The 24,355-nt window shown below is 34.8% G+C and overlaps 6 protein-coding genes across 7 annotated transcripts; 2 read left to right on the forward strand and 4 right to left on the reverse strand.

Annotated features, from left to right (window-relative positions):
* Positions 1-70: 70 nt before the first annotated feature.
* LOC100185345 (leucine-rich repeat-containing protein 28-like) lies at positions 71-4,332 on the reverse strand. 2 transcript variants are annotated; one of them, XM_002128658.5, is made up of 8 exons: positions 4,218-4,332; positions 4,060-4,131; positions 3,198-3,439; positions 2,383-2,540; positions 1,940-2,126; positions 1,607-1,729; positions 988-1,160; positions 71-711 (listed from the first exon to the last, which is right to left on the reverse strand). In XM_002128658.5, the coding sequence occupies exons 3-8, from the start codon at positions 3,419-3,421 to the stop codon at positions 497-499; spliced, it is 1,080 nt and encodes a 359-aa protein (XP_002128694.1). In that variant the 5' UTR covers positions 3,422-3,439; positions 4,060-4,131; positions 4,218-4,332; the 3' UTR covers positions 71-496. The 2 variants fall into 2 exon arrangements, with proteins under 2 accessions (XP_002128694.1, XP_026694687.1); XM_026838886.1 differs by lacking the exon at positions 4,060-4,131 and having other exon boundaries at positions 4,218-4,326.
* Positions 4,333-4,361: 29 nt separating this feature from the next.
* On the reverse strand, positions 4,362-6,910 carry LOC100176707 (reticulocalbin-2-like). Its single transcript, XM_002122858.5, has 2 exons — positions 6,669-6,910; positions 4,362-6,074 (listed from the first exon to the last, which is right to left on the reverse strand). Exons 1-2 carry the CDS (start codon positions 6,878-6,880, stop codon positions 5,363-5,365), a joined length of 924 nt encoding a protein of 307 aa, XP_002122894.2. The 5' UTR covers positions 6,881-6,910; the 3' UTR covers positions 4,362-5,362.
* Positions 6,899-9,215, reverse strand: LOC100182984 (reticulocalbin-2). The gene is made up of 2 exons (XM_002129274.4): positions 8,885-9,215; positions 6,899-8,702 (listed from the first exon to the last, which is right to left on the reverse strand). The coding sequence occupies exons 1-2, from the start codon at positions 9,118-9,120 to the stop codon at positions 8,000-8,002; spliced, it is 939 nt and encodes a 312-aa protein (XP_002129310.1). The 5' UTR covers positions 9,121-9,215; the 3' UTR covers positions 6,899-7,999.
* A 2,174-nt stretch (positions 9,216-11,389) lies between these two features.
* zf(c2h2)-32 (zinc finger protein) lies at positions 11,390-12,992 on the forward strand. The gene is given in 2 exon segments (NM_001078404.1): positions 11,390-12,008; positions 12,010-12,992. Coding segments are annotated over 2 exon segments (1,179 nt in total). The 5' UTR covers positions 11,390-11,432; the 3' UTR covers positions 12,613-12,992.
* Positions 12,993-12,996: 4 nt separating this feature from the next.
* LOC100186151 (zinc finger protein 91-like) lies at positions 12,997-20,062 on the forward strand. The gene is given in 6 exon segments (XM_026838896.1): positions 12,997-13,596; positions 13,598-14,233; positions 14,661-14,773; positions 15,278-16,581; positions 16,830-18,141; positions 18,594-20,062. Coding segments are annotated over 6 exon segments (4,857 nt in total). The 5' UTR covers positions 12,997-13,023; the 3' UTR covers positions 19,513-20,062.
* Positions 20,063-20,377: 315 nt separating this feature from the next.
* On the reverse strand, positions 20,378-24,155 carry LOC100183789 (golgin subfamily A member 6-like protein 7). Its single transcript, XM_026838893.1, has 5 exons — positions 23,436-24,155; positions 22,407-22,523; positions 21,950-22,057; positions 21,418-21,561; positions 20,378-21,359 (listed from the first exon to the last, which is right to left on the reverse strand). Exons 1-5 carry the CDS (start codon positions 23,493-23,495, stop codon positions 21,219-21,221), a joined length of 570 nt encoding a protein of 189 aa, XP_026694694.1. The 5' UTR covers positions 23,496-24,155; the 3' UTR covers positions 20,378-21,218.
* Positions 24,156-24,355: the final 200 nt, after the last annotated feature.

Here is a 24,355-nt window from a genome sequence, read left to right on the forward strand (position 1 = left end):
TTTATTATAAAATGACTACGGCTCGCAATCTATTAATTTTTAGGGTTTAAAATGCACAAGTATCTTTATGTAAAACCGCGAACAACTTTTTAATAACATTGTCATTTTGCCAATTTTCGTGCGACTACTGAACAGTGTTTCCATTTCCAAAAAGTTATATATTTGTTCTATTTAAAGGGGTTTAATTATGGTCATACTACTACTTTAACTAAACGATCAAATATAAATATTTTCCCATGTGATCTGTTGTATTTCTCACATCGTTGTAGAGCTTACAAAATATAGAAACACTGACTAAAAAAGAGAAAGAACTTGAATTGTAGGTTTGGTGCATTTTTGCAAAACTTCTTCAATACAAGTCGTGATACAGTTCAAGATATCTTGCTTTATTTTATCCCTTTTTTTAGTTTACAAGTACACAGATACAGTATCGGGCAAGTTTACTTGGTGGCTAGACAAGGGCTCATTGCCAATTGCATGAACAATGCATAAACAACTACTTAAAAGAATCTAAACACAAAGAACTACAACAGAAAACCAGATAATGCAGCGAGGTGGTAACACCACCATCCAGTGATACAAAGTCCGCATGTCCCACCGATTTTACAAAAACTGACCAAAATAGTTTATTTTTGCAACAATTGCAATGTCCGGTGGGATCAATTATGATGTCATAAACATTCTTTGGAAGTCGGTCAAACAACAATGAATCTAGAATTAATAAACAATAGAATGGCTTTGAATGAGTGTCTATAACCTGCCACAGTGGGGTCTAGATGGTAGCACCCTGGGTGTTGGGGTAATATACCTACATCCTAGGTCTCAGGTGTGCCTCACTGAAGACCTCACCGTTATAGAATAGAATCTCTATTATTAAGTGTCTATAAACTGCTTCAGTGGGGTCTAAATGGTAGCACCCTGGATGTTTTGGTAACAGACCTACATCCCCATTATATAATTACCTCGCTGTTATACAATATTGTTTACCTTTATAAGTTGAAAGATTGATGGCCCTTGCTGATAAATCCATTAAAGCAGGAATCCCAGGGTTAATATTCAAGTAGTTTGGTAGATAGACTTTATCATTGTTGGAGTTGACATAACAAGGTTGCATTGAAGTGCTGGTGGCTGCTATAGGTGTTAGCTGGGTCAAGTAACTCCTGCAATGCATTATAGTTGGATGAATGACATTTATAATTACCCACAAAGTAACATACATGGTAACTCGTAATCTAGCAAAAGGTGTTAAACCTGTGTGATAAAGTGTGATAACGACTGTCATTTCTGTCCAGGCGAGTGTCATTTCTGTCCAGGCGAGGATAAAGTAAGATTCATTCATTCATTTATCTTTACTTGGCAGAGCAACTTTAATTAATAAATACATTTGAATACATTCAGTTTCATGCCTTTATAATAGTTACTAATTACTATGTATTTTTTCATGAAATTATCTGTGGTATAGGTGCTTTAACAATGTGTCACAGTGTCGAAAACAGATCTAGAGGGTCCATGTGTATTGGGGACCCCAAGTTTAAGAATTTTTTCAGTTTAACTCTATTAGTTTTCATACAAAAAAGCTATTTTCAATGAAAAACAAAATACTCACGAATGATATTTTAAATGTTTTCCCTTTAAACTCCACGGGATTGCCGTAAGAAAATTATTTTCACTCACGTTCACGGAAACTAAATTTCTATTTGTTCCAAGATCTGGTGGGAGATGGAGAAGGCTGGGGAAAACAATTCAAAAATAACTTATATCATTCAGGTGTTGGGGGGTCCCATACTCCCATGTATATATTGGTCTGCAATGTAGTGCACACTGATTTAAATTACATCTGTCTTGTTTTGTTTAGTCCCACGACGAGTAAGATCTAGTCAAGAACTTCAATAATTTGCGGCCTGGCCAAATATAATATTTATACTATTATATTATTTACTTGTTTGATCCAACACAGACATCTTCCAGTGTTTCCAAGTCGCAAACTTGTCTTTGTAGTGTTGCCAGTTTATTATTGGATAAATAGAGATGTTTCAAAGACTTACATCCTTTGATTTGAGCAGGAACTTGATGCAGTCCATTATGGGCAAGATCCAACATACATAGATTGGCTAAGTTCCCAATTTCTGTTGGGGTAACATTCTTGTTTATAGGTATAACCTATGTGATTATTGTACAGCTTAAATACATTGTATAAGCAGACACACCAGCAGCAAATTCTTTGTACATGCTTAGTATAAATTGAGTGTAAAGTTAAATATACTGCAAATACACCTCATGCTCACATCAAAAAGCACTGGTTTTGGGAAAAATGAGCAGTAAAAGTCTCATGGCAAGCCACATTGTAGGACTTCAACCATAAAACAAAAACACTCTTCTTACCCGGAGGTATTCGTTTTAAACAATTGTTTCTTAGAATAAGTTGGTTTAGTTTATTCAGCTTCCCAATTGATGATGGAAGTTCTTCCACCGAGTTATCGGTTAAATTTAAACTTTCCAACGACTGTAGATCGCATATAGACTCTGGAAGTCTGGTCATCCTGATAATATAATTTAGAAAAACTTGAAAATTAATTTAAAAAATAATTTTAACTGAATATTTTTTATTCTCGCATGGTAGAACAATATTAAACATCGTATATTAATTAAACTGGGCGGGAAATTTTTGTTTGTTGGAGTGTATGTGCTTGTAGAAGACACATAAAGTTGCTCTAACCCAGTGATCACTAATGGGTTGTCAGAATTGTCAGTTATACCTAAAACAATCAACCTCGAAGTTATATACGTGGTAACTCGTAAGCGGACATGAGGTGTATGAAACAGAACACCCGTGTTATAACGACTGTCGTTCCCCGCCATGCGAGGATAAATAAGTTACATACATGGCAACTCGTAAACGGACATGAGGTGTATGAAACAGAACACCCGTGTTATAACGACTGTTGTTGCCCCGCCATGCGGGGATAAATAAGTTACATACGTGGTAACTCGTAAGCGGGCACGAGGTGTATGAAACAAAACACCTATGTTATAACGACTGTTGTTGCCCCGCCATACAAGGATAAATAAGTTACATACGTGGTAACTCGTAAGCGGGCACGAGGTGTATGAAACAAAACACCAATGTTATAACGACTGTTGTTGCCCTGCAAAAATTATTAGATACTCTTTATACAACAGATATGTAGTAACCTGACCTGTTTGATGGAAGATATATCTCTACAATGTTCACGTACACCAACACACCAGATATTGTTTTAATTAAATTACATTTCCCGAATATTCTCCTCACTAATTTGGAATGAATTTTACAAAATATATTTCCGGGTAAAGTTTCCAATCGTTGATAATTCATCAACAAGCTACCACCGGAAGTCTCGAGAGCTTCCACTAATTGGGGATCGCAGGAGCACTCATCCATCGTGTGTCAGGATAGTATCTGAAATATAAAGTCATTCGCTTATTGGGATTATGTTGTTTATATCTTTAGTAAAATGTTTTTGAATGAATGAAATTTATTTAGTCTCTCTGTCACGATAACGAAGAACGGGAGAGTTTACAAAAGCAAAAGACAGATTGTAACGGTAAAACAACAGTAGTTAAAACACGCTTATTGATAAAAAAAGTAATATTGTTTTGGATAAAAGGCGTGACCGTTACACCCTACAGATGAATTTATACCCCTATGGCCCATAGCATGTACAACTAGAGTAAAATGTCAAACCAGACATTCCTAATGTAACTCATCTATCGACGTTTCTTTTTAACCTAATGACTACAGCAAATTAACAGTGGGCATGGCATCACGTACAAGGTGCACAAGTTTTCATGCATCAAAATATACAGTAGTGTGGGGGAAGATGGGACACCTTTTAACTCGATTTTCTCGTCCCATGTAGTAGTAAACAAAGAACATTCAAATAATTATGAAACTATATCCTCACGACCCCGATAGACCGTTGTTAATTGTTTAAAACACGATCAGGATATTTTGATATTATGTGCTAAAGGTGTCCCATCTTCCCCCACCCTACTATATAAAACAACTGAAATCCTTACTTGCACTGTACACACTTGAATCACTACGCCCTCTCCAACTCACATAAGCATAAACACAAGAACTCCTCATCTCTGTAGACAAATAAACATTGCTGGGATGTTGACATTATATCATAGTTTACTGTTGACACTTGAATATTCCTAACAAATATACTTACGTGTTATTGCTAGATGCAATGGACAGGAAACCCATGCTTTATAAGATGAATTAAAAGGAGCTCTCTCTTTCTTGGTATAAAGCAAACATATCATATTTCCTAACCGAAGCATTCTGTTTAAAATAAGAACATGTTATCAAGATCTAATATGTAAATGATGTTTTATTTATTTAAACAGAATTGTAAAGCATTTATGCGAAAATCTTTGAGTTTAAACAACAGTTAACAACATAACCGCAGTGTTGCACAGTGTAAAATTTGTTTCCATGAAATGCTTGGCAAACTTAAGTAGTCAATACAAAGTGTGCAACACAAATTTGATAAAAAAGTCAAAATTCCCCACAAAGTTACATATAGTGGGGTGGGGGAAGATGGGACACCTTTAGCACGAAATATATAAATATCCTGGTCGTGTTTTAAACAAATAACAATGGTCTATGAAAGTCGCGAGGTCAAGGTTTTATAATTCTTTAAATGTTCTTTGTTTACTACCAAAATGTACGAGAAAATAGAATTTTTGGAAAAAAGGGGTGTCCCATCTTCCCCCATCCTACTATAGTATACGTGGTAACAGAACACCTGTGTTGAAACAAAAACATTCCTTAACTGCAAAACTACTGCAGGTAGAAAGCAAAGGCAAATCAATATCAATAAAACGTAGCATGATTAAATTTTCCAGCTAAATAGTTTCTGAGTAGATAGTAAAAAAGTTGGCAACTTTTAAAGGCAAAATATTTTTTTAGATGTAAGAACATAATTGCAATGCAACAAGCAGAATTATAAAAATACTGTAAAAAAACATAATTTCCAATGGCAACAGCTTAATACAAGTAATTTATATTTCAATCTATAAAGTAAAGTCCTGGAATAATGCAAGCATTGCATTATTATGTTAACTTATGTTTTTTCTGGTCCATAATAATATTTTATAAACCTTTTCGATGCATTTCAAGATTTTAAGATCTGACTTTTTATAACTTAAAGTTATAGAAAGTAGAGTAAGAGCTTTGTTGTTAGGATAAAGTAGAGGCAATGTTACAGAATTTAATTTAAGCTTGTTGTGATTTGATTTTAAAGTGGAACCAACTTTTCTACAATGCAAATGATCCATTCATAAGGATACATACTATCCGTGTTAAACCATCTTATAACTCATCATGGTTTAACATCAGCTGCCTCCCATAATCAGTTGCATCGCTTTCCACCCACAACTCATGGTTGTTAACAATCTCATCCGGACTCAACTTCCCATCTTGATCCTCATCCGTCTCCTCAATAAGATGATCAGCTTCATCTTCCGCCTCTTTAAAGTTATCGGTAGCCACCATCATAACAACCTCCTCCCCTTTAAGCAAACCATCTTTATCTAAATCTAAATCCTCTTTAAATTTATCAGTTTCAACAATCTTCCAGTCTTGGTCGTTTTCTTTGTTATTTTTCTTATAATCCGCCAGAAACTCCTCCAAACTGATCCCACCGTCCATGTTTAAATCAACTCTCGATAAAGTCTCATTAAGCAGCAACCTCTTGGTCTTTGGGTTAAATTGGGGATGTTTAAAATCAATATACTCGTCCAGAGTAAGCCCATGATCAGTATTGTCATCAGCAGCAGCAAACATAACTTTTTCCCTGTTATAGCGATCCACAAAGCCGCTCCATTCATCTGACTGTGGGTTCTTAAAGTCTTCATGATCAATAGCAAAATCCTCCCCGTATAAAAATGATGAATATTCCTCCCAAGTGACTTTTCCATCCTCATTTTCATCGACCGATGAAAACTCTTCCCTTGAAGCCTCGGTTTCAAAACGATTTAACGACTTCTGCGACCACTGCACCAGTTCTTCTCGGTCCACAAATCTGTATTGAAAGTTTTGGTTCGTTTAAGTTTAAAGCCAAATATGTACGTTTGACATGCATGGTCTAAACGCAGACACCTTTATAGCAATAACACATTGTTTGTTCATGCACCAGACATGCTCACTGTCGAGTTATAACATGGGTGTCTTTTACACACCAGACACACATGGGGTATTCATACACTTATGCTTACTGTCAAGTTATAACATGGGTGTCTTCTTATATACCAGACACACATGGTGTATTTATACACCTCATGTTTACTGTCAAGTTATAACATGGGTCTCTTCTTATACACCAGACACACATGGTGTATTTATACACCTCATGTTCACTGTCAAGTTATAACACGGGTGTCTTCTTATACACCAGGCACACATGGTGTATCCGTACACCTCATGCTCACTGCCGAATTATAACATGGGTGTCTTCTTATATACCAGACACACATGGTGTATTCATACACCTCATTCTTACTGTCGAATTAAAATATGGGTGCATTCTTATACACCAGACACACAAAATGTAATTGGAATAAACCAAATTTCATAAAAACGTTAATCCACCAACTGGGTAGAGAAACAACATACTTACTCGTCTTTGTTCAAATCCATTTTATTTTTTACGAGTTTCAAAAGAAGTTCTTTCTGCGTTGCTTCGGGCAAGTTAAACACATCATCGTCCTCCCCACCGAACAAAACCTCCTTGTCACTCTTACCCCCTCCTGTGGCCATTTCTTTACCCCACGTTGCACGAAATACGAGAATCATTAAAAGAACAAAACAATTTAAATTTATCCTTTCCATTTTAAAATATAAGATCCCCTGCAGATTGAAATACAAAAAGTTAGTTGTTTAGTTTGAAAAAAAATACTTTTATTTGAAGCCAAATAATTAAGCACAAAGTTCAAAAACAGGAATTGTTAAACGGATTTTGATTCCAAAAGGTTCCAAAAAAATACAATTACTCAGATTGCAGAGGTTAACAACTTGATAAGCTATAACATATTATGAAACATGCAACATAAGCCAAAGGTCATGCATTTGTATAAAAAGAGATTTCTGATCAAATTCGAAAATGATAATTCAATTTCCTAAATATAAACCAATAGTTTCTTATACAGTGATTGCTGATAATACTTTATGAGCGATGTTAATCATGCAAAGAAAACTGAATGATGATTAGACACAGGTTGTATAATCATATATTAGAATTGGGCGGTCTAGTGTGACCTGCCATAGGATCAGTAATTTGACAAGGCTATTACTTTTGTTTGGTAATGTTTCATCTTATATGGGTGAGGTCCTACAGTGAAGCACGCCATGGGACCTGGGATTTACACCAGAGTTGGCTCATTACCCCATCATTGTATACTCACATTCTATTCTATATAGGTGAGGTCCTACAGCGAGGCCTGTGTGGAGGTTATGTTCATTGGTTACAGAATAGTTGGCATTAAGAGACAAGGTTATAAGAAAAATACTGAATGCACCAAAAACAGTTTATCAGAACATGATGAAATTTTAATCTAACGAAGAAAATAGGCAGAATAACTTGAACGGGAGTGAAAATACAGAATACTGCAGAAGTTACAGAATTTTCAAAACTATTACAAAACAATCAACATAGCCCATAAAAATATTATTTTGACAGAAACGATTACAATAAAAAATGTAGTCAGATTTTTTATGAAATTCTAAGGATGGTAGTTTTTATATTTTTCTTTGGAAAATAGAACAAAAACCAGCCTTGTTATAGTGGAAGCTCTATTACAAGTCTAATATTGCAAGATTGATCAGTATTCTCCAAAAATTGCTGCACAAGATGTAAAGCTGTAATGATCCAAAAAATCATCTATTTGGTGGGCTATGTATTGTCCAAGATGCTAGATTGTTCAGACAATTATTATAAATGTTTCAACGATCCTAAAACTCATCATGGTTCAACATCAGCTGCCTCCCATAATCAGTTGCATCGCTTTCCACCCACAACTCATGGTTGTTAACAATCTCATCCGGACTCAACTTCCCATCTTCATCTTTATCGGACTCCGTCATCAAATGATCCGCCTCGTCGTCTGCCTCTTCCGAGTTATCTGGATCAATCCACTGCAGGAGTTCTGATCCTCTAAGAACACCATCTCCGTCTCCATCCAGCTCCCCAAACCTCTCTGTCTCCGACTCCGCAAGAGCTTCATCCTCATCAGCATTCTTTGTGTCCTTCAAATACTCTTCTAAATCGATCCCCCCATTTTTATTCGCATCCAAACTTTCAAGTTTATCCTCAATCAAGACCTGACTCGTCTCTGGGTTTCTTCTTGGATGCTTAAAGTTGAAATATTCCATCAGGTCCAAGATTTCATTGCCATCTCTATCAGCAGCTGCGAAAATCTTTTTATCTTTCAAATATGTTTCTTTCTTTTCAATCCCCTCCTCTGCTTCTGGATTAGCAAACTCCGGACTTTCCTCCCCGTACCCTTTTCCATGAGCATCATCGGAATGTTCCCTCCACGACACAGCTCCATCTTTATCCACGTCCACCATGCTAAATTCTTCTTTTGCGTCGTCGTTTTCAAACGAATCAAACGCCTTCAACGTCCACGAGTGAAGTTCTTTGGCATCGATGAATCTGAAACACACAACATAAAAATATGGAATGAAAGAAAAACAGTTATATATTATTACGTGACAGGGCAACATTATCCATTTTAACATAGGAGTTATGTTTTCAACACCTTATGCTCGCTAATAATAAAAAGCATGGAATATACAATCGAAGCTACTTAAACCACATAATCAAAAATATCCCACCCATCTTGATTGACGTCCATTTTCTTTTCGACCAAACTCTTCAACCTGCTCTTTTGCTCCTCTGGTGGGAGATCCAATACGTCATCATCTTCGTAATCTTCATCTTCAAACAAAACCTCTTTATCGAGCGTCGATTGTTTCTTTGGTTGGCCTTCTTTCTTTATTACTGAACGACCAATAACGCCTAACAATCCACAACTTACAAGCAACAACACACATACAAGATATAGTCTCATTTTAACTGCCCTAACTTACGTTTTAGGAATCTGTAAAGCAAAAACATTTAAAAACTAAATTACTGACAAATTAACAAGCTTTGTAAAACATATTTACTATTAATGCAAAAAATAGGTTTGTAGAAATAACCTACTGCAGCAACAAACACACAAAGTATAACTTCGTTATAACAAATCAAACTTACGTTTTAGCGAAAACTTAACATGTCAAATCTGCACGCTGTGTTCGTGACAAATTAACAACATTTTGCAAAGTTTTGTAAAGCGAGTACAAAAAAAGTATGTAAGGTTTTTAGAAAATAAACGAAACCCAAAAATATAAGAATATCAATCATGATGGTGTACTTTTACACCCCAAGTATAAACACAAAATCAACGTGTATTTTGTACACGTACATGTGAAAAGTAAACCCTTCTCTTTAGCGCTTGAATCACTTTCGGAAGTTTTCGGAATTTCTATGCGAAGTTGTGCGAAAAATACTTCCACCATTTTAGAATTTGCCAGCCCTCTAAATGAATGAGCACAGTTTGTTCGGCTTGTTTTGTGCGTGGTCTACCTCTAATTTCGTCTGATTTGCAGCACAGATGCAAAAACTGGGACATACATACCAAAATATCAGTTAAACATAGTCAATTGGCCTTTTTAGAACAAAATATAGCAATTTAGACCAAATATAATAAAGTACTTTGGCGAGAATTTCGTGCGGTTTGTTGCGATACGTGCAGTATTTTGGTAATTTCCCTGTTTTACTATGTTTACATTTTGCGGCATTTTGCTCGTAGCAGTTATAAGGACATTTCTATATTTATATGTGACGTTAGTGCCTATGCAAGTAACAATACATGGGTATTTCTTTACGGAATTTTGCCTATAGCAATTATTGAAGTATTTTAATACACAATTTTAATGTTACTTTGTTAATAACAGGAGCTGCTTAAAAATGACCGAAGATACAGGAGAACCTCTACAACTTGTTAAAGATGAAAAATTTACGTTGGTTGTTTCTGTTAAGGACACGAGTAAATGGAATAAACTATTATCACAGTGGGAATCAAATGGGGAGCAATGGTTCCAGTGCAAATTCTGTGAAAAAGTTTTCTTAAACGCAGCAGATTTCCACGAACATAATGAAACGCACGATACAGAAACTGCTGTGGTAGATCAAAACTTTCATGAACAATGTGATAAAAAAATTAAAAACAAAGGCAACAGGTCCACACCAAAAGTAATCTTAAGGTCTCCTAAAAAATCCACAAAAGTAAAAGCTGAGAAACCAGTAAAAAAGGTTAAAGTGAAAAAGACTTACATTTGTGAAGTTTGTGACAAGTCATTTTCCCAATCGTCAAACCTTAAAGGACACATGTTAACCCATACTGGGGAGAAGAGGTTCAAATGCAGCATATGCGGTAAAGGATTCAAGTTTTCTGGACACATAAAAGAACATATGAGAATACACACTGGTGAGAAACCTTACAAATGTGGGGTTTGCGACAGAGCTTTTAACCAGGTTGGTGTTTTAAATAGACACCAAAAACTTCACACTGGTGAAAAACGTTTTAAATGTGATGTATGCGGCAAACCATTTTATAGAGCAAGCCATTTAACGTCTCATATGCGTGTACATACCGGGTATAAACCTTATGAATGCAAAGAGTGTTTTAAATCGTTTAGTCAATCCAGTAACCTTAAACATCATATGAAAAGTCACTTCAGCAATAAGGAATCTGGTTCGAAACCTGCGTTCGAAGTCAAAGAGGAAATACCAGGATGATGTTTCTATTCTTATTAGTGTGTCTAAGTGTCTAAGTTTGTGCTGTTATTAACTCAGTTGAAATATGATACTAGTTTTTAATGTAGGTTAGTATGTTATACAAACTGGTGTTCTGGGCCTCACTGTAATGTATTCCGAGATGTTAATATATATTTTAAGTTGATTGAAACAATATACCAGTAGTTGCGAGATAATCGAAATCCAGATTGCTATTAATTAACTGGTTGCCTTGTTATACGAATTAGCTTATTGTTTAGAAAGGTTGGGAACCCAGCAATTGGTATCATTATACATAACAATATTGTTACTGTTTTTTAATAAAACTTTGATGCTTTTTTTCCGGAGTTTTAAACCTGGCGTGTGCTGTATATTTAAATGTACTATTTCAACTGTTATACTTTGTACCCTGCTTTGTTGTATATATTGTAAATATGTTTTTTATTTATATTAATAGAAGTTTAATTTAAAAATAATGTAAAGTTTATTTTGCTTTCAGGCTATTACTTTGTTGAAAGTATTGTATAGGCCCGCATAATCAAAATGTTTGAAAATATGACAGAGCCACTGCAGCTTGTAAAGAATGGGAAGACTGCTTTAATTATTCCTTTGGAAGAAGTTGGCCAATGGAATGATCTTTTATCGCAATGGAATTCAAATGGAGGCGAATGGTTTCAATGTAGTTTCTGTGATAAAGTGTTCGTGAATGCTCAAGATTTTAACGAGCATTGTGAAATGCACGACGTAGAAACTAATTTGGATGATTCGATTACCGTTTCTGAGGTTTGGTCGGAAGGAATTTGTGACAACGACAATTCAGATGTTTCAAGTTTAGTCTCGGAACCATTAGTTGTGCCTCAGCTTAAAAAAAAGATTGCAGTTAAAAAAGCCCCAAGAAAACAACCATTAGTTAAACAATCTAGAACTAAAACAGCTGCAAGAAAAAAGACTTTAGCGATAAAAATTTCAGTAAACAAGTCTCCAACAATAATTACTCCGACAAAAAACATATTAACAGAAGAAGTCCAAACGGAAGATGAATCAACAGAAAAAGTTCAAATTAAAGAAGCTCCAACAAAGAGACTTTCTGTGAAAAAAGCCCCAATAAAAAAAACTAAAAGAAAAAAAAGTAAAAACACCTAAGAAAAAAGTTAAAAAAGTCAAACCTGAAAAAAAGGTTGTGGAAAAAGCTCCTATTGTATGCGACGTGTGTGGAAAGGTATTCACGCAAGCTTTTCGCCTACGACAACATGCAGTGACCCATTCGGACGTTAAGCAGTTTACATGCGAAGTTTGTGGTACGAGCTTTAAGAAGTTTGGACACGTAAAGGAACACATGAGAATCCACACTAACTCGAAACCTTATAAATGTGATGTATGTAACAAGGATTTTAGACGGGTTGGCGAAATGAACAGACACAAATTACTTCATACTGGTGAAAAAAAGTATAAGTGTGACAAATGTGAAAAAACGTTTTACCAGGCGAGCCATGTGAAATCTCATATGCGAGTCCACACTGGTATTAAGCCTTATGAATGCCAGGAGTGTCATAAAACATTTGGAACAAGTGGTAACCTTAAATCACACATGAAAGCTCACTCTAAAAGCGTGGAAAATGGTTCCAAAAAGCCTGATGACTTGGACAAGAATTCGAAACCTGTGGAAAATGGTCCAGAGTTGGACAAGAATTTGGACGACATAGTTTCTATGTTGAATATTTAACATTTGTGAGTGATTAACATAATGCAGATGAGGCATTTATAGTTAGACACACTGCACAATCCTGGGCAACAGATTAAACCTTTTTGGGTGTAATATTAACTGTTTAATTGAAGGCAAGAATTTAAAGTTTGGTCCGCCACCCAAAGTTAGGTGCATATGTTTGCACCATAAGCCTACACTTGTACGTCTCGGTCATACTTCTTAAGCTGTGTTAGTGTGTTGCTAAACACCCTTGTTATAACAACTGCCGTTTTTCCACCACACAAAAGTATGTAGGCATCATTTGTTCAATCATTGTTTTTATACAATTTGTAAATGTATTTTTTTCAAACATCAGTAGTTTGATTAACAAATAATGTGAAACTTTTTATTGCTTTCAGGTTATTAGACTTATGTACAAGTTTAGTTAAAATGTTTGAAAATATGACAGAGCCACTGCAGCTTGTAAAGAATGGGAAGACTGCTTTAATTATTTCTTCAGAAGAAGTTGGCCAATGGAATGATCTTTTATCGCAATGGAATTCAAATGGAGGCGAATGGTTTCAATGTAGTTTCTGTGATAAAGTGTTTGTGAATGCTCAAGTATTTAATCAGCATTGTGAAATGCACGACGTAGAAACTACTTTGGATGACTCGATTACCGTTTCTGAAGTTTGGTCGGAAGGAATTTGGGATAACGACAATTCAGATGTTTCAAGTTTAGTCTCAGAACCATTAGTTGTGCCTCAGCCTGAAAAAAAGATTGCAGTTAAAAAAGCCCCAAGAAAACAACCATTAGTTAAACAATCTAGAACTAAAACAGCTGCAAGAAAAAATACTTTAGCGATAAAAAATTCAGCAAACAAGTCTCCAACAAAAATTACTCCGTCAAAAAACATATTAACAGAAAAAGTCCAAATGGAAGATGAATCAACAGAAAAATTTCCAATTAAAGAAGCTCCAGCAAAGAGACTTTCTGTGAAAAAAGCCCCAATAAAAAAAACTAAAAAAAAAAAAAGTAAAAACACTTAAGAAAAAAGTTAAAAAAGTCAAACCTGAAAAAAAGGTTGTGGAAAAAGCTCCTATTGTATGCGACGTGTGTGGAAAGGTATTCACGCAAGCTTTTCGCCTACGACAACATGCAGTGACCCATTCGGACGTTAAGCAGTTTACATGCGAAGTTTGTGGTACGAGCTTTAAGCAGTTTGGACACGTAAAGGAACATATGAGAATCCACACTAACTCGAAACCTTATAAATGTGATGTTTGTAACAAGGATTTTAGACGGGTTGGCGAAATGAACAGACACAAATTACTTCATACTGATGAAAAAAAGTATAAGTGTGACAAATGTGAAAAAATGTTTTATCGTGCGAGCCATGTAAAATCTCACATGCGAGTCCACACTGGTATTAAGCCTTATGAATGCCAGGAGTGTAATAAAACATTTGGGACAAATGGTAACCTTAAATCACACATGAAAGCTCACTCTAAAGGTACAAAGTCCAACAACTTGGTGAAGACTTTGGTGGTTGTAGAAAACGGTCTTAATATGGACAAAACTTTGGTCCCTGCCATTAGTACGATAAATGTTCCCGATATGGGTAAAACGATGGATGATGTGGCTCCTATGTTGAACATTTAGGTCTGTGAGGGCACAGAATTTTACATTTATTCACCGTTTTTGATTTGCTACATACTGTGTAGTCGCACTCAAAACATTTATAATGCGGTTGAGGCATGGATAGTTAGGCACACAATCCACAAGTTTCATCTTTTTTGGTTGCTAAGTTGACTATATAATGCAGTGTAGAAATTTAGGGTTTAGCTTGCCCACCCTGCCACCCTAGGTTTGGTGCCTATGTTTACACCATAGGCCTATGTTTTATCACCATGGTCCTACTTTACTTGTGTTGTTAAGACACTCGGGTTATGACAACTGCCCCGCCATGTGAGGATAAATAAGTATCATGTATTCAATCATTGTTTTGTGCAAATTGTAAACATATTTTATCTAAATCATTAGGAGTTTGAATAGCAAATAATTGGAAACTTATTATTGCATTCAGGTTGTTGGTTTGTTAGATGTAGATTGGACAATACATAGAATGGTTGTAACTATAACAGGGCAACTGCAATTGGTAAAAGATGGAAAATGGCTTAGTTTATTCCTTCAGAAAAAGTAAATCAATGGAATGAACAGTTGGTGGTAAGGAACTTGAAAGGGAGAAAACATTGGTTTCAATGTAGTTTTTGTGATAAAGTGTGTATGTCCAAGATTTTAATGAGCATTGTGGAAAGCACGATGTAGAAACTACTTTGGACGATTTAAGTTCTGTATGTTTACCTACTAAGGAAAATTATAAAAATGAGTCTAATAATATTGAATAAAGAAATGAGTCTGTCAGTCTGATAATATTGACAGAGTTTTTACATTTGGCTCTAGACCAGAGGATACTGAGTCCGAAGCTCGGTGCTGCTGTACCCCATTGTAAGTGTGGGGATTCTTTGCATGCATGGTAACTTAATGCCATTGCATCATACAGACGTGGTAACTAGCAAGCGGACATAAGGTGTCTAAAATATCATCTTTTGAGTTGAAAATCAAATACCTTACATCTATGCTTTATGTTTGATTTACAAATATTCTAAAACCCATTATTTCTTTAGATTGTGGTATTGATTAATACAGAACACTAAATAGAATGGCTGTGAGTATAAGGGATTCTGTACAACTGCTAAAAGATGAAAAAATAGCTTTGATCGTCCCATTGGAAGATGCCGATGAGTGGAATGAGTTGTTGTCAGAATGGGATTTGAATCATGCGGATCAATGGTTTCAATGTAGTTTCTGTAATAAAGTGTTTATGAATGCACGAGACTTCAATGACCATTGTGAAACACACTATGTAGAAACTATTGTGGAAAATACACTTGCTGTGTCTGAAGTATGGTCAGAAGGAAATTCCGATTACAGGCTCGATATTTCAAGTATTGTCTCTTCACCAAGGGTAGTGCTGGAGCATCTGAATAAAGTCTCAATAATACAGGTACCAGCCAAAAAAATTTCACTTAAAAAGGAAGCAAAAAAAGCCACACCAAAAAGGGCATTTGTGAAAAAAGCTACACCAAAAATGAATAAAACTGCAACAAAAAAAGCTACACCAAAGATAGGTTTGGCAAAAAAAGCTGCACCAAAGAAAGGATTGGCAAAAAAAGCTGCACCAAAAAAAGTTAAGGTTGCCAAGAAAAAGGAAAAAGTTGTTAAAACTGTAAGGAAGAGGAAAGTTACCAAGAAGGGACCTTGTGTTTGTGACGTTTGTGGTAAATCCTGCCCAAATTCTGCCAGCTTTAAGGCCCATGCAGTATCCCATACTGATGAGAAACCTTATACATGCGAGATGTGCGGTAAGGGCTTCAAATTGCCAGGCCATTTAAAACAACACATCATGATCCACACTGGTGAGAAACCTTTTAAATGTGGGGTTTGTGGCAAGTCTTTTAACCATATTGGTATTTTGAATAGACATCAAAAAACCCACACCGGTGAAACCAGATACAAATGCGATCAATGTGATTATTCTTTTTATCAGTTAACCCATTTAAAGTCTCACCGACTAGTACACACTGACGTGAAACCTTTCGAATGTGAGGTGTGTCATAAAACGTTTAGGAAACCAGGCACCCTTAAAATTCACATGCGTTCGCACACTGGTTTAAAGCCTTATGCATGCAAGGAGTGTCAAAGACCATTTAGCACAAGCAGTAACCTAAAAACCCACATGAAAGTTCATTCTAAAAATGTGAAAAATGGTGCTAACAAGTCTGACAACTTGGAAAAGAATGTGGTACCTGTGGAAAATGGTCCTATTTTGGAAATAAATATGGCCCCTGTGGAAAATGGTTCTGTCTTAGAAAAAAACATGGCCCCTGTGGAAAATAGTCCTATTTTGGAAAAAAATATGGTCGTTGTGGAAAATGGTCCTGCCTAGGGCAAGACTTTAAAAGAAATCAATAATGACACGATTTAGTTTGCATGCTTAGCCAATATATAGTCATTGTTTCAATAAAGTAATACAAGAACAATTTTTTCCCTGAATTGAAAAACTTAACACTTTAATTTCGAGTTTTCTTTTTTTTGTAAATAAATAAATAATGTAAAACTGTAATATTGTTAAACCCTGCGTTTACATATGTTGTAAAACCCTCCATTTCTTAGGTTCTTGGTATTGATTAATACAGAACAATATATAGAATGGCTGTGAGTATAAGGGATTCTGTACAACTGGTAAAAGATGAAAAAATAGCTTTGATCGTCCCATTGGAAGATGCTGATGAGTGGAATGAGTTGTTGTCAGAATGGGATTTAAATCATGCAGATCAATGGTTTCAATGTAGTTTCTGTAATAAAGTGTTTATGGATGCCCAAGACTTCAATGAGCATTGTGAAACACACTATGTAGAAACTATTGTGGAAAATACACTTGCTGTGTCTGAGGTATGGTCACAAGGAAATTCCGATAACAGGCTCGATATTTCAAGTATTGTCTCTTCACCAAGGGTAGTGCTGGAGCATCTGAATAAAGTCTCAATAATAAAAATACCAGCACATAAAATTTTACTAAAAAGGACAGCAAAAACTGCTACACCTAAAAGATTATCTGTGAAAAAAGCAACACCTCAAAGAGCTTCTCTAAAAAGAGATACACTGAAAAAATTTGCCAAAAATAAAACTATCCCCAAAAAAGGTTTAACAAAAAAAGGTACACCACAAATATCGGCACGAAATACAGTTAAGGTTGCCAAGAAAAAAGAAACAGTTGTTAAAACTGTAAGGAAGAGGAAAGTTAGCAAGAAGGCACCTTGTGTTTGTGACGTTTGTGGTAAATCCTGGGCAAATCCTACTAGTCTTAAGGTTCATTCAGTATCCCATACTGATGAGAAACCTTATACATGCGAGATGTGCGGTAAGGGCTTCAAATTGCCCGGCCATTTAAAACAACACATCATGATCCACACTGGTGAGAAGCCTTTTAAATGTGGGGTTTGTGACAAACCCTTTAACCATATTGGTGGTTTGAACAGACACCAAAAAACTCACACCGGTGAAACACGGTATAAATGCGATCAATGTGATTATTCTTTTTATCGACTAACTCATTTAAAGTCTCACCGACTAGTACATACTGGTGTCAAACCTTTCGAATGTGAGGTGTGTCATAAAATGTTCGGACAGGCAGGTAACCTAAAAATTCACATGCGAGTCCACACTGGGTTAAAGCCTTATGAATGTCATGTCTGTCATAGACCATTTAGTACAAGTGGTAACCTAAAAACCCACATGAAAATTCACTTTAAAAATGTGGAAAATGTTCCCGAAAAGCCTGACAATTTAAAAAAGAATATGGTCCCTGTGAAAAATGGTACTGTCTTGAAAAAGAGTTTGGAACCTGTAGAAAATGGCCTCGTCTTCGATAAAAATTTGGTCCCTGTGGAAAGTAGTCCTGTATTAGGCACCACTTTAAATAAAATTATCATTACCACGATTTAGTGTGCATGATTAGACAGTTATTATTTTTTATAGTTATTATTTTATTGAAAACAAATAGGAAAAATTTTTTTTCCTGATTTTTTTGATTTTCTTATTTTTGCAACCTGTTTATTCACAAAGTTTTGATCATGTGTTTAACAGCAGCGCTTGTGATTAGAGCGCTCACCTCAAAATAAGTGTTGTTGTACAGTCAACTATAGGTGCCAAACTTTTAGGAGGATAGCAGACACGCAATCCTATGAAACAAATTTAATTTGATGATTGTAAATGCAATGTTTACTGATTAATGCAGGGAAAAAAGTCCAGGGTTGGTCTGCCCACCCTGCCACCCCAGGTTTGGCGCCTATGCTATTAACTGCAATGTTTCAACTGCTATACTATATAACATGCATTGTACATATTGACGTAAATATTTTTTAAAATGAAATTTAACTTCGAAATAATGTGAAAATTATTTTGTAAGGGGTAGAGTGTATAACATGATAAAAATGGATGAAAATGTTGTAGATTCATTGGAACTGAAAAAAGATGAAAAGATTGCATTGGTTGTTCCTGTTAAAGACATTGAAAGATGGAATGAACTTTTGTCTGAATGGGATTCCAAGGGGCAAGAGCAATGGTTCCAATGCAGCTTCTGTGAAAAAGTGTTTTTAAATGTCAATACATTAAGAGAACACCATGAAATGCATGATATAGAAGGTACTTTGGATGATCCCAGTACTTTAGAACTGTTGTCTGAAGAAAAATGTGGGAATAAGTCGAACATTGACAGCATTATCTCCACACCAACAAAAGTACTAAAGCCCCGGAAACATGATGCAACCAAAAAATGTGTGACTACTAAGGTAGTTAAGAAAACTATTAAAGTTTCAAAACCTGTAAAGAAAAAGGTTAGAGTGCGAAAAACTTACGTTTGTGATTTTTGTGGAAAGTCGTTTTCACAATCTTATAACCTCAAAGGACATGTGCTAACTCATACTGGTGAAAAACCTTATAAATGTGAAGTATGCGGTAAAGGGTTTAAACTGTCAGGACATATAAAAGAACATATGAGAATACACACTGGTGAGAAACCTTACAAATGTGGGGTTTGCGACAGAGCTTTTAATCAAATTGGTGTTTTAAACCGACACCAAAGACTCCACACTGGTGAGAAACGATTTACATGTGATGTATGTGATAAATCTTTCTATCATGCGAGCAATTTAAAATCTCACCAGAGAGTTCACACTGGGGTAAAACCTTATGAATGTGAGGTGTGTCATAAGACATTTAGGCAATCAAGTAATTTAAAATCTCATGTGAAAGTTCACTTTAAAGGTTTCGAGATCGAATCTTCCCCTGTGTTTGAAATCAAAGAAGAAATTTAGTAATATCACAAAACATTGTAAAATATATAGGTGTTTTTTTCTTGTTAAAAATGTAATACATTATTTATTTGAAAAGTGTATGGATATGAAGTTCAATTCTTCGGCCTTTAATCTAGTATGTTATAGATTCTAAACTTACGTACTTTTTCTATTGATATTTCTATTGTGGTAAAAATTGTTGTTGTTATATTTACATTAATTAAGTATAAAGATACTATCCAATATTCATCTTGTAAACATGTAATGTTTGCTGCATTTGCATTTGTGCTGTTTTATGTATCGTTCTATATTTCTACTTAAACTTTTTCAAGTGAAATAGCCTATGTAATGGTTTACAAATAAATACAAAAAAAGTTGTTTTTTTTTAGGTTCTTCTTTAAGCTTTTTAGTGCAAAGAATGAGTAATAAAACTGTATTTTAGAAACATTACAAGCCATTGTTTAACACATAAAACATCTTACAATAATTTAAAATGTACCCACTTCCATCTAGTCATATTAAACTGTATTGAATTGTTTATTTAAAATTCTATACTAATTTATCTTTTAGATTTTCCATTTTAAGGTATGAAAGTTTAGTATACAGACTTATTCAGTGTTGGAATATTTATTTAAGCAAGTCAGCTCATTGTGGTAGAAAGGTATGAAGTTAAAAGTGCTGGAAGCTGGTAAGTAAATGTTATTATATGTATGAATGATAAAACTTATTTATCCTCGCTTGGCGAGGCAATGACAGTAGTTATAACTGTTTCATACACTTTGTGCCAGCTTAAGTTACCCTGTATGTAACGTTGTGAGTTGACAATCTGGAAAATCCAACCACTTTAGCCACTGACTTATCTATTGTGCAGTTTAACATATATTCCTAATATTGTTTTTAATGTACATTTTATTGAATTGATTATATACAACACATATTTAATACATACAAAGGATAACACAATAAAATCCAACATGGTATATACATTTTCACTTTAGTAATGCTACGAAAATTGGCCCAACAGTGTTAACATATATTACTGATTCATAAAGTGTTGTTTTATCAAATATTCATTATGCAGTAGTAATAACAACAGCAGCGGACAAATTCAAAAAAAATGTTGTAGGGGTGCCAATTCATATCACTACTTCTACACTTTAATAATGAAAAAAAGATTAAATGTTTATTGTTTACTACTGGTTGAAACAGTAGTTATACCAGGTGAAATAAAATACCAGTTATATTGCACATACATGTATATTGCCAGTTAAATTAAAAAGATGGGGAACAAGCAAGAAAACACAAACTAGTAAAGACAAGTTTAAGTTTTAAATATAAGTTCAATACCAACATATTTGAGTTTTATGTTTTTTTTTACATTTACTAAAAGTGCATACAGTTGGTATTGTTTTTAAATATGTAGCTGTATCCAGTTGAATTGAGTTTATTTTAATTGATTTGAAAGACATACATATATTAAGAACTTAAAGTGAAACAATAACCATGGCTATATACATAATATGCACAGGCAGTTGCTGCCAAGATAATTGTAGAGAAGCATGTGTGATTTAAAACTGATGATCACCATTATTTATGTTTACAAATTTTTACCTATTTTTTAATACTATTACCAAGTTATCATTAATTTAGATTTTTTTTCTAGCATGTGGCTTTTATAAGGTTATCTTAAATTATGCACTTATATAGGTTTATTGTATTTAATTGGTTTAAAGCCTCTTCAAGTTATTCAAAACTGCAACTGAAACTGATGCAACAACACCGCCAATTTCAATAAGAAATGCCCAAAACTTTTTCCAAAATGATGTTGCCTGGCCTTGCTGTCTTTTCTGTTCTTGCTTCAGTTTTTCCTGGAATAGAGTCTATCTTAAAAATAATGTTTATGTTTACAAAAAAATAATATCTAACCATCAGCCAATCTTTTTCCATCATGAAATGATTGCCATTTTCACCAGCTTCGCATTCTAATTTTGTCACCTTAACAAGTCGTTTTACTGTTTTTTTAGTATCTTCAGGCATTGCCTTCATTTCCAAATACAAGTCTCTTTCTTTCTAAAACGTAAAAATAAATTTTATTTTTAATTTTGTCTTTTTGTTCTTTTAAATAATTTATTGGCATATAAATACTCTGCGATCATAAACCAGTCATGATATTTACGTCCTTCAGTTTTATTTAAGCTTTTTTCTATAATAAAAGAAAGTTTTATTTTTTTATTATTCCATGACAACGACAGTTGTTATAACACGGGTGTTTTGTTTTATACACCTCGTGCCCGCTTACGAGTTACCACAGATGTAGCTTTGTGGGTGATTGTTTTTCTGTATGGCTGATAATTTAGACAACCCACTAGTGACCACTGGGTTGGAGCATTGTCTATTTAATGTCTTGTCCAAGGACACATACGTCCAAAAGGCCATTGTGACAATCATAATGTGTAACCTTTAGCTGTTCATTTTCCTTCTTCAATTGTTTTATTTCTTCATCTTTGTCAGCTGTTAGATCCTTAATTTTTTTTTGCACCTGTTGTTTAATTACTTCTAAATGTTCCTAAAATAAAATAAAGTTTAAAATGATTAATTTTCTCTTATTTTTCTCACATCGTGCTGTAGTACATGTGTTATGTTTAATACACTACATGCCTATGAATTACAATATTTGTAACTTTATAGGTAAATATTTATTACTATTTTTTCTATGTACGGCTACAAATCTATACAACCCTTTAAGAACCACTGGGTTAAAATTGCCTTCAAGTGTTTTTCCCAATGTGGCATATGCCCACAATAGTAGCAGCATACAACCTTAAACCAGTATCATGTAACCTAGAGGCAGGCGTGGTAACAGCTGAGCTGTGTCGCAGTATGCAAAAGGCCAGTGCGACAATCATAATATTAACCTTTAGCTGTTCATTTTCCTTCTTTAATTTGTTTATTTCTTCATCTTTGTTCAATTCCCTAGCTTTTAGATCCGTAATTTCATTTTCCAACTTGCCAAGTCGTTCTTCAATAGAAATCTAAATTGAAATTGTTTTAAACAACAAATGTAACTTACACCACTTTAAAAAATTCGAAATATGCGTGTTCTGTTTCATACACAGTCCGCGAATTTCACGCAAGCTCGAAGCTAATGCTTCCGTAAAGCTTCCGCAAAGTGAAAGACGGCAGCTTTTTCAAGCTTCCGTCTTTTTACGTAAGCTATATGGCTAAAAGCATAGGCCGTGGCTTTATCCTAACGCATACATATCGTGCTCACAAAGCATTCCCTAATTTTTATAAAAGAAACAGGCGAGAGGGTGCTTTCTGCAAATGCGTGCTCCAAAACTTCCTCTTATTTTTAAAAGAGAAAGTTGAAAGAGTAGAACCTAACGTGTTTGCACGTTCTGGAATACACTTGGAATTATGACGTCCTAATCAACCGGTTATTGCATGAAATAAAATTGAAAACTTTAATCACGTTAATTTAACACGCGAAAACACAAGATTATACCGCACGTGATTTTGGGTATTCCCCGATATATTACGTCATCGGAAGCTCAAAGCTGCCGTGTTTAAGGTTACAGAAGCTTTTACGAGCTGCCGTCTTTTGATCTGAATTTCGTGGGTTGATACACCTTGTGTCTACCTATGAGTTCACACGTATGTAACTAAGTGGGTAAATATTTTCTCTTTATAAACACAGTTTGAACAACCCGTTAGTGGCCAGTAGGTTTAACAACCACTGTTTTGTCTACTATTACTTGCAGTCTACAATTGTATTCCCGCATTATATGAACTGGCAACCATTATAATAGGTGGTACTGTACCTTATGCTACTACAGTACCCGATAATCACATAACAAAACTTTTGTTACTTTATATCATGCAAGAGCATTATCTGTCTCATTTCTTAACATTTTAGTGTTACTTTCCAGTTAATTTGAATTTACCACTAGTAGATTCTCCTCTTGTCTTTGTTTCACAGTAGGGAGCACACGTGGCCCTATCATCTTGTCTTTAAACAGGTCTAAATGTCAATGTTCTTTTTATTTTTCAACAGTTGCTTATAAATAGTTAGTTAGGAATAAACAGTGACAGCGCTACAGGTAAAAAATAAAATATGTTAAAATTGCAATTCTGTAACTGTGTTTTCCGTTCTGTACTTTTTATGTAAAATCACATTCTTGTTCATACTTTACCACTTCAATCCGCCCATAAACATACAGTAACCTAAATCTACTAATACTTGCCGCATACAACTTAACTACCAAAACTGATTATTACATGATTCTTCTTATTTTCTTTTTTGTATGGTGCAACTGTTGCAACATCAGCATCTACCCACATAGATACGCGCTTCCACATTGATACGTACGTGCCACAGTGCCTGTTAATTGCATCGCCTGTTTGCATACGTCATATTTTTATTCACGAGCTTAACCACTTCAATAAAAGTACATCCGATTGATACCTTATATAAAAAAAACTTTGTGACATTGTGGTCTACCTGGGAATTCCATAACACAACTGTGATAAAAAAATTCTGCACTGCTTTTATATATTATCATTTTTTCAATTGCCTTTTTCAAGTGGTTGATGTTCTGCTATGTTTTGTTTGTGTGCGAAAGTAAGCATGTAATATAACATCATGGGTTACAGATGAATATAAAGTATATTAGTCCATATCTTATATTTTTAAGATGGTAAAATAAATATTTTGAAAATAGAAAATTATTTTTAGACCAGACTGTACTACAAACTTAACATTCTACATATTCTATTCTGTATGGGTGAGGTCCGTGAGGACCTGGGATTTTGGCCAGACTTGGCCCATTACCCCAACACCCTTGTACGTCTGGAAGGGACGTGT

The sequence above is a fragment of the Ciona intestinalis genome, unplaced genomic scaffold (genome assembly GCF_000224145.3).
Source record: "Ciona intestinalis unplaced genomic scaffold, KH HT000124.2, whole genome shotgun sequence".
Taxonomy (NCBI): domain Eukaryota; kingdom Metazoa; phylum Chordata; class Ascidiacea; order Phlebobranchia; family Cionidae; genus Ciona; species Ciona intestinalis.

Bases quoted from the DNA above. Each gene is read 5' to 3' on its own strand.
- LOC100176707 (XM_002122858.5), bottom strand. From the start codon at position 6,880: ATGGAAAGGATAAATTTAAATTGTTTTGTTCTTTTAATGATTCTCGTA. The intron at 6,075-6,668 runs GTAAGTATGTTG...CTTTCAATACAG, and splicing joins ATGGATTTGAACAAAGACGA to ATTTGTGGACCGAGAAGAAC.
- LOC100185345 (XM_002128658.5), bottom strand. From the start codon at position 3,421: ATGGATGAGTGCTCCTGCGATCCCCAATTAGTGGAAGCTCTCGAGACT. The intron at 2,127-2,382 runs GTAAGAAGAGTG...TTACCCCAACAG, and splicing joins TTTAAAACGAATACCTCCGG to AAATTGGGAACTTAGCCAAT. The intron at 712-987 runs GTAAACAATATT...TATTAATTCTAG, and splicing joins CAATCTTTCAACTTATAAAG to ATTCATTGTTGTTTGACCGA.
- LOC100182984 (XM_002129274.4), bottom strand. From the start codon at position 9,120: ATGAGACTATATCTTGTATGTGTGTTGTTGCTTGTAAGTTGTGGATTG. The intron at 8,703-8,884 runs GTGGGATATTTT...TGTGTGTTTCAG, and splicing joins ATGGACGTCAATCAAGATGG to ATTCATCGATGCCAAAGAAC.
- LOC100183789 (XM_026838893.1), bottom strand. From the start codon at position 23,495: ATGATAGGGCCACGTGTGCTCCCTACTGTGAAACAAAGACAAGAGGAG. The intron at 22,058-22,406 runs GTTAATATTATG...ATTTTATTTTAG, and splicing joins AGGAAAATGAACAGCTAAAG to GAACATTTAGAAGTAATTAA. The intron at 21,360-21,417 runs GTTAGATATTAT...ACTCTATTCCAG, and splicing joins TGGAAAAAGATTGGCTGATG to GAAAAACTGAAGCAAGAACA.